We start from the raw sequence: 14,786 nt of genomic DNA on the forward strand, positions 1-14,786 counted from the left end.
GTGTGGCCTGAGTTGCTCCAGGTGCAGTGAAGGTGCCAGGGGCAGTTGGGATTCATCTCACCCTCCGATGCTCTGGCAGGACGTGAATCGATGTGACTGCATTTTGCGGCAGTGGAAATCTCCACACAACAGCTTTGTCTTCATCTTTCCTTCCTTTCGCATGCAACCAAAGGAGGAACTGCTGAATTCAGTTGAATTCAGGGCACGTGCATCTGCTGGGGTTCAGCAGAGAAGCCCACGAGAGAGGGTCGCTCTCAGAGGTCCTGTACTACAGGAAACAAGCTATTGTAATGCAGATTTCCCCTCATTCCTCAAAGGTGTTCCAGCCCCAGAGTTCCTCCCAGCCTTTGTGGAGAGCAGTATTTCAGCCGTCCCTGCTGGCTCAAAACGTATGCCTTGACTAACAAGTGGCTGCGTGCTGAGAGACATTCTGCGAAGCTGCTCGGCAAAGGAGGGGGGACTCGAACGTGCAGGTGGGAGAAGCTGACAGACCATGCATAGCAATCTCCTCACTCAACACAGCTCCTTGAGGGACACGGTGCCAGCACGCTTGAGGAAGGCAAAGCCTCTCCTGGAGCAGCAACCGGCTCACAGGTTACTGGTGACGGGGGAAACAAAGCGGATGCGCAAGAGAAAGGCCAGGCCCTGCGTTATCGCTACGGCAAATAACCAAATTGCTGCAGGTTGTCATAGTTAAGCTGGTTTTCTTCTGACCTGTGCTAAGCTGTTTATTCCAACTAAGCTGCTTATAGCTCTCCGATGTGACCGAGATCCAGGAGCAAAGCCTGGCTCCCTCTAATCAATGCTGAAATAAAGAGCCACTTAGCATTACCTTACTGTCCCCAGGAACGGTGATGGCTGGAGGGCTTGCTTAGCCACGGTGGGAGTTAGGATGTGGGTATGCAAGAGACTTGATGACTACAGCGGCTTAGTGGCAGCCCTTAAAGCCATGTATTACATTATAGCAGGGGCTTGGAACTAGATAATCTTAAGGTCCTCTCCTACGCCAACCATTCTGTGACTCTATACCCCACTGTGCTTGCCAGGCTACTTATTTCTCATTTGATAAATATTTAATCTATAAGAAATAGTATCTAGATCTTAACTTGCACAAGCACACTTCATACTTCTGACTGGACCGGACAGTCTAAAGGGAAGCATCATTTTTCTTGCGTATTACCGTTGCTGACTGTTCTAAGAAGCTTCACACGCTCTTGTCTCCTCTTAACTCATCTACAAAAGCTGTATTTGCTCTTTAAACTCACAGCATTAGGGAACGCATGTGTCAGGCAGTGCTCAAGAGGGACAGAAGGGACCAGTTTGCATTGCACCCATCGGGCAGGCTTCCAGTGCATAGCAGTGTTTCTTCACTCCGCTCTTTTTCTTACACCAAACTGTAGCTTTCTCAGACACAGTTCTCAAGCCAAAACTCAGTTTCAGCTTTATTTATAGAAACAGGAAAAGATACAAAATTATTAGAGCTGTATAAAGCACTGAAAAAAAAACCAACCCAAAACTGATTTTAGGTCAGAAATAAGCATACTGTGGATGCCCGACAAGGTCATTGCCATACTGGAGTGGGAAGTTTGGCCTGCATACAAATTGGAATCCAACCGCTCACAGCAGCCCCTTGTTTCAGGTCCTAACAGTAATGGAGAAGACTGAAGAGCAGACCCACGCCTTTCCAATGTTAATTCAACTGAATTACAATGTTTAAGTTTGAGAAACTTCTTGCCCTGTGCTCAGTTCTACTCCAACATCAAGGCCAGACTTCGATCCTTTTAGTACATTCAGAGGCTGAGAGCAACATACTTCTTTGTGGCTGAGAGGATCCCTGCAATCATTATCAATCAATCAGGGGGGCCAAGTCCCTGGCCAGGAAGCATTCAAGGGAAGTCTTATTTTCATCAGTCCATGGTACCTCCTAGGAATGACTGCCAGGGGAGATGATGGCGTCCTCCTGGGTGAAAAATCTTTCCCTAAACTTAAAGGGCTGGAGCTTCTGCTTTGAAACAGCAAGAGATGGGCTGCATCTCCACACAAGCAGAGAGCTGAAGCCTCTGCCCTTGTTTCCTCAAGAATAAATGATGCGGGGTGGGGGGAAAGAAGGCTGCATAGTTCTAAGCAGCAGAGACATCTAAGCACCAAGCTGAAGCCTATCGTCTCATGGACTGAATTCCTTGTTGAAGGAATAAGCCATCTCAGACTTGGCTGAAGCTGCAGCAGTGACGGAGAGGAGGACTCTCCCTGTGCCCCCCAACAGGCTGAAATGGCCGCTGGGGAGCATGGCACAGGTTTTGACAGGAGTCCTTCTGCTTTGGGGGCAAGAAGGCACTCTTGGAAGAAGCCCTCTCCAGGCCTGCTGGCCTTCCGCCGGGCCTAAGGGGAATGCCTAACTTCAGGAGGTCTAAAGGTCTTCAGACCCCCTCTTTTGAAGGAAACCATTCCCAAGACTACCGAGAAAAGGGGCTTGTTTTAAGGTGATACTTTACATGAAGACATTAAAGACAGAAAGCAGACTTTGCTACAGTAGCTACAAGAGTAGGTTAAGGCTCAAGTGCTGCAGTCGGTGATAACGACAAATGCTCTAGCTCGTATCAGAAAGCAATCAAGAAGAACTGATGAGCATCATGGCCTTTGGGGAGCAGCGTAAGTGCAGGGCACAGCCCTGTGTGCCCCTGAACAGAGGCTGTGGGAGATGGGGCTTTCTGAGTGCTGCAAGGTGGGGAACAGCTTTCCCTCTCCATCTCACAATAAGCAGCAAAACACTGGCAAAAATAAAACCCATCTATAAAATCCCCACTGGGAGCTGCTGCTGCCGCCAGCGGACAGAGTCACAAAGAGGCTGCCTTATCAAAATCATTCCAAACGCTCCAGAATCCCTCCCCAGCCCAGCCACGGCCCATCAGTGTTTCTGGTTCAACTCCTGCATTCACAATCCAGAATCCATTAAGTGAGCCTTTGTGTTTAACGCCTTGACCAAAGGCTTGGCCTGGCACATCCTTCTGCAGTGCAGAAAAGCCAGCCACCTGCCTCCCGAATCCCTGCTTTGTGTCATTCCTAACTCACAGCGTGCGTCTGCTCCCATTCAATCCCAACGTGAGCGTAGCAGTACAGGAACGTGAGGACGGTCAGCGTCGCCCATGGCCAGCCTACAAACACAAAGACAGACAATGCCAGTCAGAATCATTAATGGCTGTTTCGAGTAGACGTACTCTGGGGAGGACTTACGATGCTTCTCATTAGTGCTGTCAGCAATGCAGTCTCGGGCGGATGGAAAGCCAGCCCACCAAATTTGAGAGGGGAAATCTGCCTTGTCTGAGCTCCAGGGATGCCTGACCCCCTGCAGCCTCAGTCTGTTCCAGTTTTAGGGAACTGGGCCAGGTTTATTCCTGCTCCGCACCTCCAAACCCTCAGTGCTGAATTAAAGAGGTCTGTTTCAGTCACCCCCTTCGGGGTGGGTTTGTCTCTGAAGCAGCTCCCTGAATGAACCCCGACGCTTTCAGCTGGCTACAGCGCTTCCCAGGCACAAAGGGATGCAAAGCCACAATGCAGCTCATTAGAAACCAGACCAAATCCAGTTACCTGTCCTGCGGAAACCTCTGATCAAGGCAGGTTTAGGTACCCTGCAGCTGGACGTAAAAACTGATGCATGCATTCTACAGCCCCGTAACAGCTAAGGGGTCAGAACACCACTGTGCTGCTGCAGAGCTGACAGCCCTATTTGCCCGTTGTGGTTCTTATGTTTTAACTAGAAAGACTGAATCCTCCAATATATAGAACTTCTGCTGGGGAAATTCCTCTTCTCCTTGGAATTAATGAAATGTAGAGTTTATAGGTTGAGATCCTGAGCATTAGGCCCTAGGGATTTTTGGTGCATTTTGGCGGGGAGAAGGGGAACAAAGGTGTTTGAGGGGCTTTTTGTTGCTGCTGCTGACATAAGAGTTTTGGTTATGTGTGTGACTGGTTTCTGTAGGCCATCCTCGCCCTACCAGCCCCTGTTCTTCTTTTTTGTAGGCTGGCTTTGTCCAGGCTTCAAGCTGATTCCAGGCTGGAAGCTGTTTAATTGTGCCGATGTCCAGCTGAGCCTTAGCTTATGACGCTGCCCTCGGCAGGGGACCAGCCATGCTGGGACCCTTCCTCTTTGCTCTGAGCATCCCAAGCAGTGTAACATTCACCCTGAACAGGCTCAGAAAATGCTATTTTCTCCCCTTCCAACCTGCTGACTATCCCCAGGCAGAACCCGGTCGGAATACGTAGGGGCGCAATGGAAATCTTTCTATGATGCCTTAGATTTATGGTAGGATTCTTCCATAGTGCCCACAACCTGGGTTTGTGGGGCTCCCACGTGCTCTAATCAGGCTTGCGGCAATCCTCCTGGAGCACAGGGAGCCTCTCCTGTACAGTCACAGGTGCCAGGGGTTGTAGTCAGTAGATTGCCTCCTCCCGACCTAATCAGGATGAAAGGGAAGGGGAAGCCAGCGTGACCCGCTGCAGGTGATGGAAAAGGGGAATTTTTCCTATTCAATCATTGCTACAGCTATTCTAGGAGGAGCTGCACACATCCCAAAGCATTTCTTGCTGCACAGGTAAGAGATAGTGAGGGCCACTGAAAGGGGGGACACCTCTGCCTTGCTGGCCCTTTCTTGCTGTACAGGAACCAGAGGCGCTGCTGCTGGGCATGGGGACATGCCTGTGCTGCTCCCCCTGCTCAGTGAGTGAACCAAAGGCATCCCAGTCTGATGCTGGGCAACTCCAGATTAGCTCCAGTCCACACGAGAGATTTGCACGAGAGCATCCACACCTGAGAAGTGGCCCAAGGACAGCCTGAAGCAAGGAGGGGATCGTAGAACCGTCTTCACTCCTCTATATTATTAGGTATAAAATAGCTGAAAAGCCTACAGAACTTGGTCTCCAAATGGTGCCTGTGGGAGGGACACACTGAGCACTACTAACCCAGCAAGGATGCAGTTTCACATTGCACCCAGCCTGTAAACGACCTGTGTGGTGTCCCTGTGTGTGATGCCTCTAATCAAACAGCGGCATGAGATGCTCTCCTGCAAGGTAAGATCTCAGGAGCCTTTTCCTTGCTTAAACAGTGTCTCCTTGTAAACCCAAACAAGCAAACAGGACTCTTGCTCTTGGACCTGCAGTTCCAAGGAAGTCCCTCTTCCTGCCCTGGCCCAACAGCATCAGGTACGTTCTCCCCTCTGTTTTGTGCCGATTCCCATTCTGCTCCTCTCAAACACCACTCAAGGGGCTCTTTTCTCTGGTGGCTCCCCAGCTTTACCTGAGCACCCAAACCCACTCACCCGTGCTGTCCCAGACTCTGCTTGGCAGGGAACGTGCCTGTGTTCTAGATCAGTGCCTCTCTACAAAGTCCCATACACAAAACGTACCCTTAGAAACATCACTGGAGTCAAATCAAGCTCTAAGCTGGGAGGAAATGACTGAGTTAAGTTTGTCTATTGAAAACCATGTCACCTACCACCTTAAAACTTCCAATTTATTGCCTGTCTTAAGTAGTGAAGGCCCAGTTTCACGAGACAATGTGGAGTTCCACAATCTTTTTTTTTTGGTGGAAAATGAATTACGATTCCTTAGCATGTGCCATTTGTAAATCCAAGCCCACTTCATGTGCTTTTTTTTTGCAAATCCAGCAATGTTTCTCAGCTTTACCTCCACAAATCTCTTAACTCAGCTGGATTTCCCTATTAACAACGGAACGCTGGGTGAGGCGCATCAATGGAATCATGAACAAATCCTCTAGCTTCTACAGGTACGCTGCTCCACAGGCCATCAAACACAAACTCCTCTGTGAAGAGGCCTGTGAATTCTGAGCAAGGTAACAGCAGTGCTTTGTCCATCTATCACACAGCCTCCTCCCAGAGAAGTAAGTCTCCAGCCATGGCTAGGCATGAGCCCATGCTCAGTCACACAGAGCTCATTTACGGCCCTGTAGCCCTGCTGCTTTACAACCCCACTGTGACAAGTTACAGACTCAGCTCTTTCAGCAGAATGAACAGGAGACTTGTTCTCATTACATGCTCAAGCCAGAAGGAATACAAACTAACTGCAACAGGAACAGCTTTTGGAGTTACTCCTTCCTTGCGGCTTCCGATCTCGTCTTCAAGAACACTCCTGGATGCTTTGGGCACACTCTGCAATGCTGCTCTCAAACGACCAGTTATGTCCTCCTTACCTCAGTTCACATAATTTGAAACAACATTTAACCGTGCATCCACAAGGAAGCTCTTTCAAACTTCCTAATCCCCTACAGTAATGAAAAAGCAGCACAACAGCAGTATTTCTAACAGAAATATCCACTGTGCTATCCTGTCACAGATACTGTTCTCCTTCAAACAGCCCAAGCTCTGTGTTACAACAAGGAGAAATGGAACAGAACATTTCTCCTGGAGTTCATTCCTCTTCAGAAGGTACTAAAGGAGAATGTGAAAGCAATTATCATTTCCAAATCTTGGTGTTCAAAGCTAGTTCTGAAGGATGTTCTTGTCCTTATATACACCCTTCAAAACACAGCACTGGGATACTAACCAGCAAAATCACCCTTTACAGAGAGCAGTTTCCTACAGGCTCCTCTGAAGTGCCTCTACATACTACTACCTTCCTATCTGCCTCCCTTTACTTACAACTAACCCAGACAGGAAACCGGGTATTTTCAATTAGCATGTGAGGGGAAAGAGCCAAGCACAGCCTCTGTTTTCCAGCTTAAGTAATTTTACCATTAGGCAAAGGCCAACATTTAAGAAAGCTCTATGAAACTGGAACCTCTAACAGTAAACAACACTGTTCCCAGGTGTAAAGAAAACAAACCAGAAGCAATTACGGAAGTATGAGACCTGCTTGGAATTCAGTAGTTACCCCTCATGCTTTTATATGTCTCTCTATCGATAGATATCTCTATCACCCACTTCTTCAGTTTCTAATAAGATCCTGTCAGTGCCTCCCATTGCAGGACCCACCCTTAGCCAGCTCTGGAGTGGTTTACAAACAGCTGATGGCATTGCCCTAAGCACTTCTGTGCTACAGCTCACCCCAAGAGCAACATTCAGCGAACGACGATGCCAGCAGGGCTGGTAGAAAGCCAGGAAAAGCTCTTGCGTAGGTTGAACTGTCCCCTCTCTATGATAAAGGAAGCTTACCGTAACGTCATGTCACAGGGCCAAAAGCAGGGAAGAATAACCATGTGAAATGCTAAATGAAGACACTGTGTGGCTGCAGCGTATCTGCACGGGTTGCTGTACCATAGCTACAGCAACAGAATTAGACTGACAGAATACTAATGTACCTAAATCACCCGTCCCAACCACACCTGCCCCGTCTCCACCCATCTCCGTACCCTCTGCTTGAGCTGACGTGAGCAGGCAGGGAGCTAAAGCTGGTCTGAAGCCTTCTTCCACAGCTGATCCTCCCACTGCTCCCCAGGCTCTGTACCACGTAGGGAATTCGATGAGAAACGCAGTTTCTCACCAGTCTCTGTTTTCTAGAGCAGTGCTATTAAAAGACTGCTCCCGCATGCATGAAGTGCTGCAGGAACAGCTCTGCTCAGGGAAGCCATCTCCTAATTATTTCAATTCTTCCTGGCATTTGGTGATCAATTTCTTCTTCTTTCTTTTTAAAATAACCCATATTTGAGGATAGGCCCTTAAAAATACAAGCGTGTGGAGCTGCTCCTCTTCAAAGCCAGCACAACTCGTAATACTTGAAACCTTAGCCTAAAGGCTAATTAAGGCTCCTAGTTTCTGGGTTTAAAATGTAAAATGAAGAGGCTACTAATATGTTATTCAAGTGCCTAACTGAGCCGTGCGAAGTCATGGCTGACTGAGGCATTCCTGTCTGCGCACAGCCTGTGTCCTTGTGTGGGAGCTGTTATTAATAAGCATCTTCTTTTTGCACGCTCCCCGTTCAGCTCCTGAGACACCAACTGCTGCTGCTGCTAGCAAACAAGCCTGGAAGAGGGAGCCGACGCAGAGAATTTCACTTGCATTTAACTGGCTTCTCGGCTGCTGTCAAAGCGGGGGTATCAAATCACCTCCAGCTGCTCGCTCAGGGATAACTGTGAGGAGGGTGAGGTAAGACGCCGGTACAAAGACGATAATGAATCTGGGTGCAGAAGAACACATACGGCAAGCAAAGCCCTACCCTGAGGCACGGCAGAGGGGTTTTGTGCTGCTGCTTTCAGCCTCCACATCGCCCATGTTGCAGAGGATAGCAATGCGTTCTGCCAGCAAACACACAGGCAGCAAGGTCCCAGCTGGGCACCTCCATCCTCCCACCCCACTGAAGCGGCACCCAGGCTCACAGCATCTCTGTATTCAAGGTGCCACCTCAGCCCGTTATTTGCCCCTCAGCGAGCAGCTCCTGCATCTGTCCTCTCCTCCATGCACTGTGGAGCCTGGGCACGGAGCAGCTCAGCCTGGGAAACTCCCCATTGACACTGCTTAATCCTATAGATTTCCAGGTGCTGAAGATACTGAAGCTTCAAGTGTAGGCATGGTCCAAATACTCAGAACAAGTAGTGCTGGACAACAGGAGGTATTTCAAAGGAAAACCAGGGGAATGAATCACAGAATCATAGCATCAGCTGGGTTGGAAAAGACCTTGAAGATCACTGAACCCAACTGTTCACTGTCAAGCCCACCACTAACCCATGTCACTGAGGACAGACCGATCTCCCCTCGTGGCTGCCCCTCATAATCTCCAGTCACAGCCATCCCTGATCTGCCCCCTCATAGCGACCCACGCTGCATAGCTGCCTCCCCTACCCCTCATGGCCACTCTCCATCTCCCCTCAAGACCTCCCCTCATGGCCACTGCTCACACCCCATAGCTGCCCCTCACTCCTTACTGAGGATAATCCAAAGGCTGTCCCTAGAGACAAGACTGAGAAGGACAAAATCCTTCATGTTCAGACCTGAACCCCAGCCGGGGGAACAGGCAGTGACCACAGAGGCTTCCCCCTCATCAGACATGAAGTAGTTTCCAACCAAAGCCATTAACGAATGTGTAACCGAGCGTCTGCTCGTGGATTTTAAAGGACAGCATCCCGGAGGATGCTTACATCTGTGCTGGCTGGGGAGTACTTCTGACTGCTGGAAAACAGAAAATGCATAAGTAACAATCCAAGACCATCACGTGCAACACAGGATGACTGCAACTCGCCCACATCAGCATTACTGAGAGCACACAGCCATATAGTCCCTTAGTGTTTCCTCAATGCAAATAGGTTTTGCTTAGAAGACAGAGGTCAGAAAAGTTGGGGCTTTTCAGTGTTCTTATTGTGCGTGGAACCACGTTCTACCAGAGCTGAAACCCTTTTACTTTTACGCTTGACAGCACTGAGGGAAGTTGCACACTCACAAGGACTTCCTTGAACAACAAGAGATCAACCTATGGCAGGGCTAAGGATGCTGGACATACTTTTCCCTACTGATCAGATAAACAATTTCATAGGTAGAGCTCAAAAGACAGGCTTATCCTATAGCTTTTATAAAGCACAGTTCCAAGGATGACGCCAAACTATTTGCTTTGCATGGACTATGTATATGAAAGAACAAAAAAAAGCTGCTATTTACACATGCTGGTAAATGCTCCACGGATGCAGGTACCCATGCAGGATGCGCCTGCCTGCACGGATTCTCTGTTCTCTTTGGAGCCTGAACCTCATTTAGTGCTACCTCACTACGAGAGCAGCAGCTCTCCAGGTGCTGTACAACATAGATCAGGAGCATTATTTCCCCTGTATGTATCCACAGGATGATGCTGCCAACTTCACTCTGTCCTTCTTGGGTTTTTTCCTGTGGCATTATCCGACCATAATTGCACCTTAACTATTTTTACTCATAAACACTGTATAGAGCACAAAAGAATCATACGAGTTATGCCTCTGCTTCATGTTTTAATAGGAACCGTCACTCTCTACCAGTTCTCCCGGCAGAGCCAGATAGTGGGGAAAAAAAAGCCTGAGATTTTAGGCAGTAATCCTGGTCTCATGCATATCAAGTTGACTCTGGAGTAATTCCACTCAAATCAAAAGAACCATACTGGGGCTACTGCTGAATCTGAATTACCAGTAAGCAAGACTGCTTAAAGCTGCCTGGCAGCATCTTTCTGGTTGCGAGCTACGCACAGGTAATGCAAAATCAAAGCCCATAAAATACAAAGTCTCAATCTCGATGCTTTCCAAATCACTATCATAAATAAAGATGTGCCTTCGCCCAGAAACAAGGCTAAAGAGCTACCTCTTCAGTGTGCTATGCAAAGAAAACGTTTTGGAGTCATACATCCGGCTTGCCATGCGTAACGACAGCACTATCCTTCCCACTAAATGTCTACTCGGGTATTCCCAGCACAACCGCCTTCAATAGGGAGTGAACAAGGGATAACACTTGCAAATATTTTAGCACATTTTCCACTCGGAATCGTTTGCTGAGTGCTAGAGCTTGAAATCCAGGAAGATTTCGGTATCAGTCTAATTGGGGTTCTTGGATTTCGATTCCTTCGTCAGCCTTTTTGCAGACAAACAACCCCTCTTTCTCTAGCCTTTTAGTGCTTGGGAGCGCTTGAGAAATCAAGGCTTTATACTCTGAAAAGCAGAGGATTTAAAGCAGGGATTCAGGCAGGCGCCATCAATCACCAGCAGGCAAACATTTAGGCAAAAAGGTGAAGTATTACACCTTATTTCCTCAACCCGATTTCTGGCTTAAAGTACCCTGGAGTGGTCGTGAATGTAAGATGCTTAAAGGAGCATAATTCAATTCTTTGAATATGAAGGATTATTTAAGGATGAATTATTCACAGTCCCCTTCCTACCTGCAACGCGCTTTTGACTCCGCAATTTTTCCTTGTCATCCCCAAAGCCGCCTGTGTTCCTAGAGCACGGCAGTAATTTGATGGTGCTGCCTTGTCCCTTCACACCATTAAGGATAAGTAAAAAAGCAGAGAGCGTGACAAACTTAACAACTGTTTACAACCAGCTACACTGGCAATAAACAAACTGCAGCTTCTTATCACGGCGCTCTCATACCCGAAATGCCGGCTGTAATGGAAACTGTATTACCTGTTAGAGCTTCATGCAGTAAGAGGAGGGCTGAGAATGCATCAGCAATTTCCAGGAACACTGCATTTGGGATAACTGCTGTGCCAGTGTAAAGCTCTTATTTAACAGAAATACAAACATCTTCAGGGATAGAAGTGCACAGATAGATAAGGTAACCATAACCAGGCCACCCTGCGCTTGCTTACTGAGCCATAGCAACTGATCCAAGACGAAGGCATTGTTAATGCTGCTGCTCTCAGGCTGCATGAATGGAGCTGGTGCAGGGCCTGGAGCACAAGTGTGATGGGGAACGGCTGAGGGACCTGGAGGGTTCAGTCTGGAGAAGAGAAGGCTCAGGGGGCACCTGATGGCTCCCTACAAGTGCCTGACAGGAGGATGGAGCCAGGAGGGGCTGGGCTCTGCTCCCAGGGAACAAGGGATGGGACAAGAGGAAACGGCCTCAAGCTGCCCCAGGGCAGGTTTAGATGGAGCTGAGGAACAATTCCTGCCCCAGAGGGTGCTCAGGCATTGGAACAGGCTGCCCAGGGCAGGGCTGCAGTCCCCGTCCCTGCAAGCGTTCACACAGCGTGGAGACGAGGCCTCAGCGCCATGGGGCAGCGGTGGCCTTGGCAGTGCTGCGGTAAAGGCTGGACCTGATGACCTTAAAGGGCTTTTCCAACCCAATTGGTTCTATGATTCTGTGAAGTTACCCCCCTTCCGCTGGCGTCTTGTTCTCACAGCACCCCCAAAAAGCCAAGAAAAGGGTCAAGGCAGGAACTCCTGGAAGGACAGTGGGGTCTCAAGGCAGCGATCAGCCAACAGAAAACATTGGCAATGAGCAACCTCCATCGCGCTGGTGACGCAGCACATGAAATGCAATTGTTACCTGCAGCGTATCAAAAGGAAAAGGGCTACACAGGGTTGACCGTGGCTGACCAGGTTTTGATAAAAGAGTTGTTTCACCTCTCACCTGCACAATCTGCTGCAGCACGTGCAGTCATAACAACTACATAGACAAATTATCAGCAGAATAGTTCCATTACAGATAGTTTGTGGGTAAGATTAAATTCATTTTGGTTTGGGGGAAAAGAAAGAGCCTGTCTGCCATCAAGACCGTTTGAAACAAAGGAAAAACCGCCCCCAAAACATAAACTTACCTGAAAGATATCAATATTTAATTGATTTATTTGAGGTAAAGATTAGACAATTTGCTTAGATAGCCCTAGAAAGCACATTCTGGCTTTCAAGAGTACATCTACTGAGTCTGGGGAGGAGAAACTTTATTCCCTGCTTTCTGTGTAAATGAGAAGTGTGCTCGCTGTGACACAGAGCCCAGTGAGTATCTGAAACCAGAGGTCTACGTGAGCTGTGCGAGCGTGGAGCTCCTCTGAAGCAAAAGCTAGCAAACCCTGTATCACCTATGCTGGAAAACAGAGATCAGAAACAGGCAGGCAGCTACGCCAACACGCACAACGCGCCAGCGCTGCCAAGCGCGGGGAGCTGCTTTCTGAGCCCTGCTCGGCTGTCCCGGGATGCAATCTCAGGCCAGCAAGCAGCCAGCCGAGGGGAAGGAGCCTGATCAGCACAGATCTGGGTGAGCTACCCACCGCGATCAAACGGACGTGTCAGGCCAAGCTCCGTCCTCTGTACGCTGAGGGCAGCAATAGCCGTTTGCTCTGCAGCTGCTCAGAGGAGTGTACACGCAAAGATGTAAGCCTGGATGCTCTCCTTGCTGTCCTGTTTAAGCAAGCTTCCCGAGCAGCAGCTGACTGGGATTGCTCACCATGGTCCTTTCAGCTGAGATGGCTGCACTGTCTATGACTGCAAAAAGATTTTCTATATAAAACCCCTTCCTCTTTTTATTATACCTTTAGCAGCACATTCCCTTTTCTAGAAGGAAAAATACCTTCACAACCACCAGCTCCTTCACATTGGAGAGGGACCAGAGGGATGCAGCACCTCTCTGATAGAGCTGGGGTTCATCCTGGAGAAGAGAAGACTCTGGGGAGACCTTACTGAACTTTTTACTTCCTAAAAGGGGCCTGTAAGAAAGATGGGCAGAGCCTTTTGAGCAGGGCCTGTTGTGACAGGACGAGGGGTGATGGGTTTAAACTAAAAGAGGGAGATTCAGGCTGGATGTGAGGAAAAAATTCTTTACCATGAATGTGTTGAAACACTGGCACAGGCTGCCCAGAGAGGTCCCAAATGCCCCATCCCTGGAGACATTGCAGGCCAGGCCGGATGTGGTTCTGGACAACCTGATCTCGATGAAGATGTCCCTGCTTGTTGCAGGGGGTTGGACTAGAGAAGCTTTGAAGGTCCCTTCCAACCCAAACTATCCTCTGCTTACAAGAAAGTATAACCGAGCAAACCAGCATTATTATGCCTTGCCAGAAACTCAGAGCCTACATTTACATTCACTTATTTAACTAAACGCAGCTTAGAGATATAATCTTCCTATGTGCTTCCCTGGCCCACTAAAATTAGCAAGCAGCAGGATCTGATGCATGGCTGTTGCGCTCTCTGTCCCCCCTGTGCCCTGCTACCCAACGTAATAAAAGCAGTGCCACAAACTGCTTTAACAAGACTATCGACAGCACTAATATACACACCTTGCTCAAAACCAACACATACATGCCACTCTCCAGAGGGAACTGGGGACCTGTTTGTATACATCAGCTCTGCAGTGTTCAACCTCTTTCATGTCCCCTTGCCCAGGCATGCAATGAAGCGACACTTCAGTGATCCACAGCCTTGATGGTGTTTGCTATTGATGCAAAGCAGGAAGACTGGCTGAAGCCAGCTATACAAGCCCAGGCTAAGCAACAGGGTGGAAGCCCCGAGGGCAGCGAGGGCTGGCTTGCTTGATGCCCTCACCACATATCTGGGCCCTACGTGGTTACTGGGGACATCACCAGCAGGCTCTCATTGCCCTGAGCAGACGTAGCAGTGGCCTCCACATTGCATTTAACTGTATAAAAGGATATTCTTTACACTTACACTGTATGCACGCCGTGCTCGATCGTGATCTGACTTCCCAGCTCCACCCAGCCCTGGCTGGCCCCTTGGCTCACTCTAGTCGATGCCTCTGCCCCCTGCACCTCTGCACAGGGTGCTGGTGCTGGCAGAGAGCAGGCTCCATCCCCCAGCCACTGTGGGCTTCCTCCTCGTGCTAATTCTCTCATGGGAGAGAACGATAATGAGACCTGGCTATGAAGCAGTCATTTCCATTTGTAAATGGGATCGCACAAAGGAAGAAATGAGAACAAATTTCCATATGTACAGTCCTGCTAAACAATCATCCCTGCAAAGCTCCCCACAGCGTGCGTGGGGCATGCGCCTTCTTTCCACTGCTCGGCCAGAATGATGAATTAATGTGGCCACTATCCCACCAGCTCAGAGCATCCGACGGAAGAGACCTGGAGCTGACTGGTTTCCTTGCAAAGCTCATGTTTCACACGCAATGGTTAGCCCTATTGAGGCTGCACCTCAAACAGGCCCAGACCACGATCACACGTCTCTGTTTATGATCACTACATGTCAAAGCACTTTCTTACATCCCCGTTTTAAACTAAACCACCAAGGTGGAGCAGTAACCTGCCTATAGAGGGCTGGCCGAGCAGCCCAAAGCTTAGCCATGTGGGCACTGGATGGAGCATGCGCTGGGAAGAGCAAGACATGAGGAACAGCTCTACAGGTTGTAAAGCAAAGGGGCTGTGCCTCTGTT

At 49.0% G+C, this 14,786-nt stretch overlaps 1 protein-coding gene across 2 annotated transcripts in view; it reads right to left on the bottom strand.

Moving 5' to 3' along the window:
* Nucleotides 1-2,791: 2,791 nt before the first annotated feature.
* HHAT (hedgehog acyltransferase) overlaps nucleotides 2,792-14,786 on the bottom strand; it is a 138,064-nt gene continuing 126,069 nt past the window's right edge. For both annotated transcript variants that reach the window (XM_062622693.1, XM_062622691.1), the window contains one exon: nucleotides 2,792-3,152. In XM_062622693.1, coding sequence (XP_062478677.1) covers nucleotides 3,061-3,152 — 92 coding nt within the window. In that variant the 3' untranslated portion in view covers nucleotides 2,792-3,060. The remainder of the gene's footprint in view (nucleotides 3,153-14,786) is intronic.

Source organism: Pezoporus occidentalis, unplaced genomic scaffold, assembly GCF_034315485.1.
Source record: "Pezoporus occidentalis ecotype Australia unplaced genomic scaffold, CSIRO_AGI_Poc_V1 ctg245, whole genome shotgun sequence".
Lineage (NCBI taxonomy): Eukaryota > Metazoa > Chordata > Aves > Psittaciformes > Psittacidae > Pezoporus > Pezoporus occidentalis.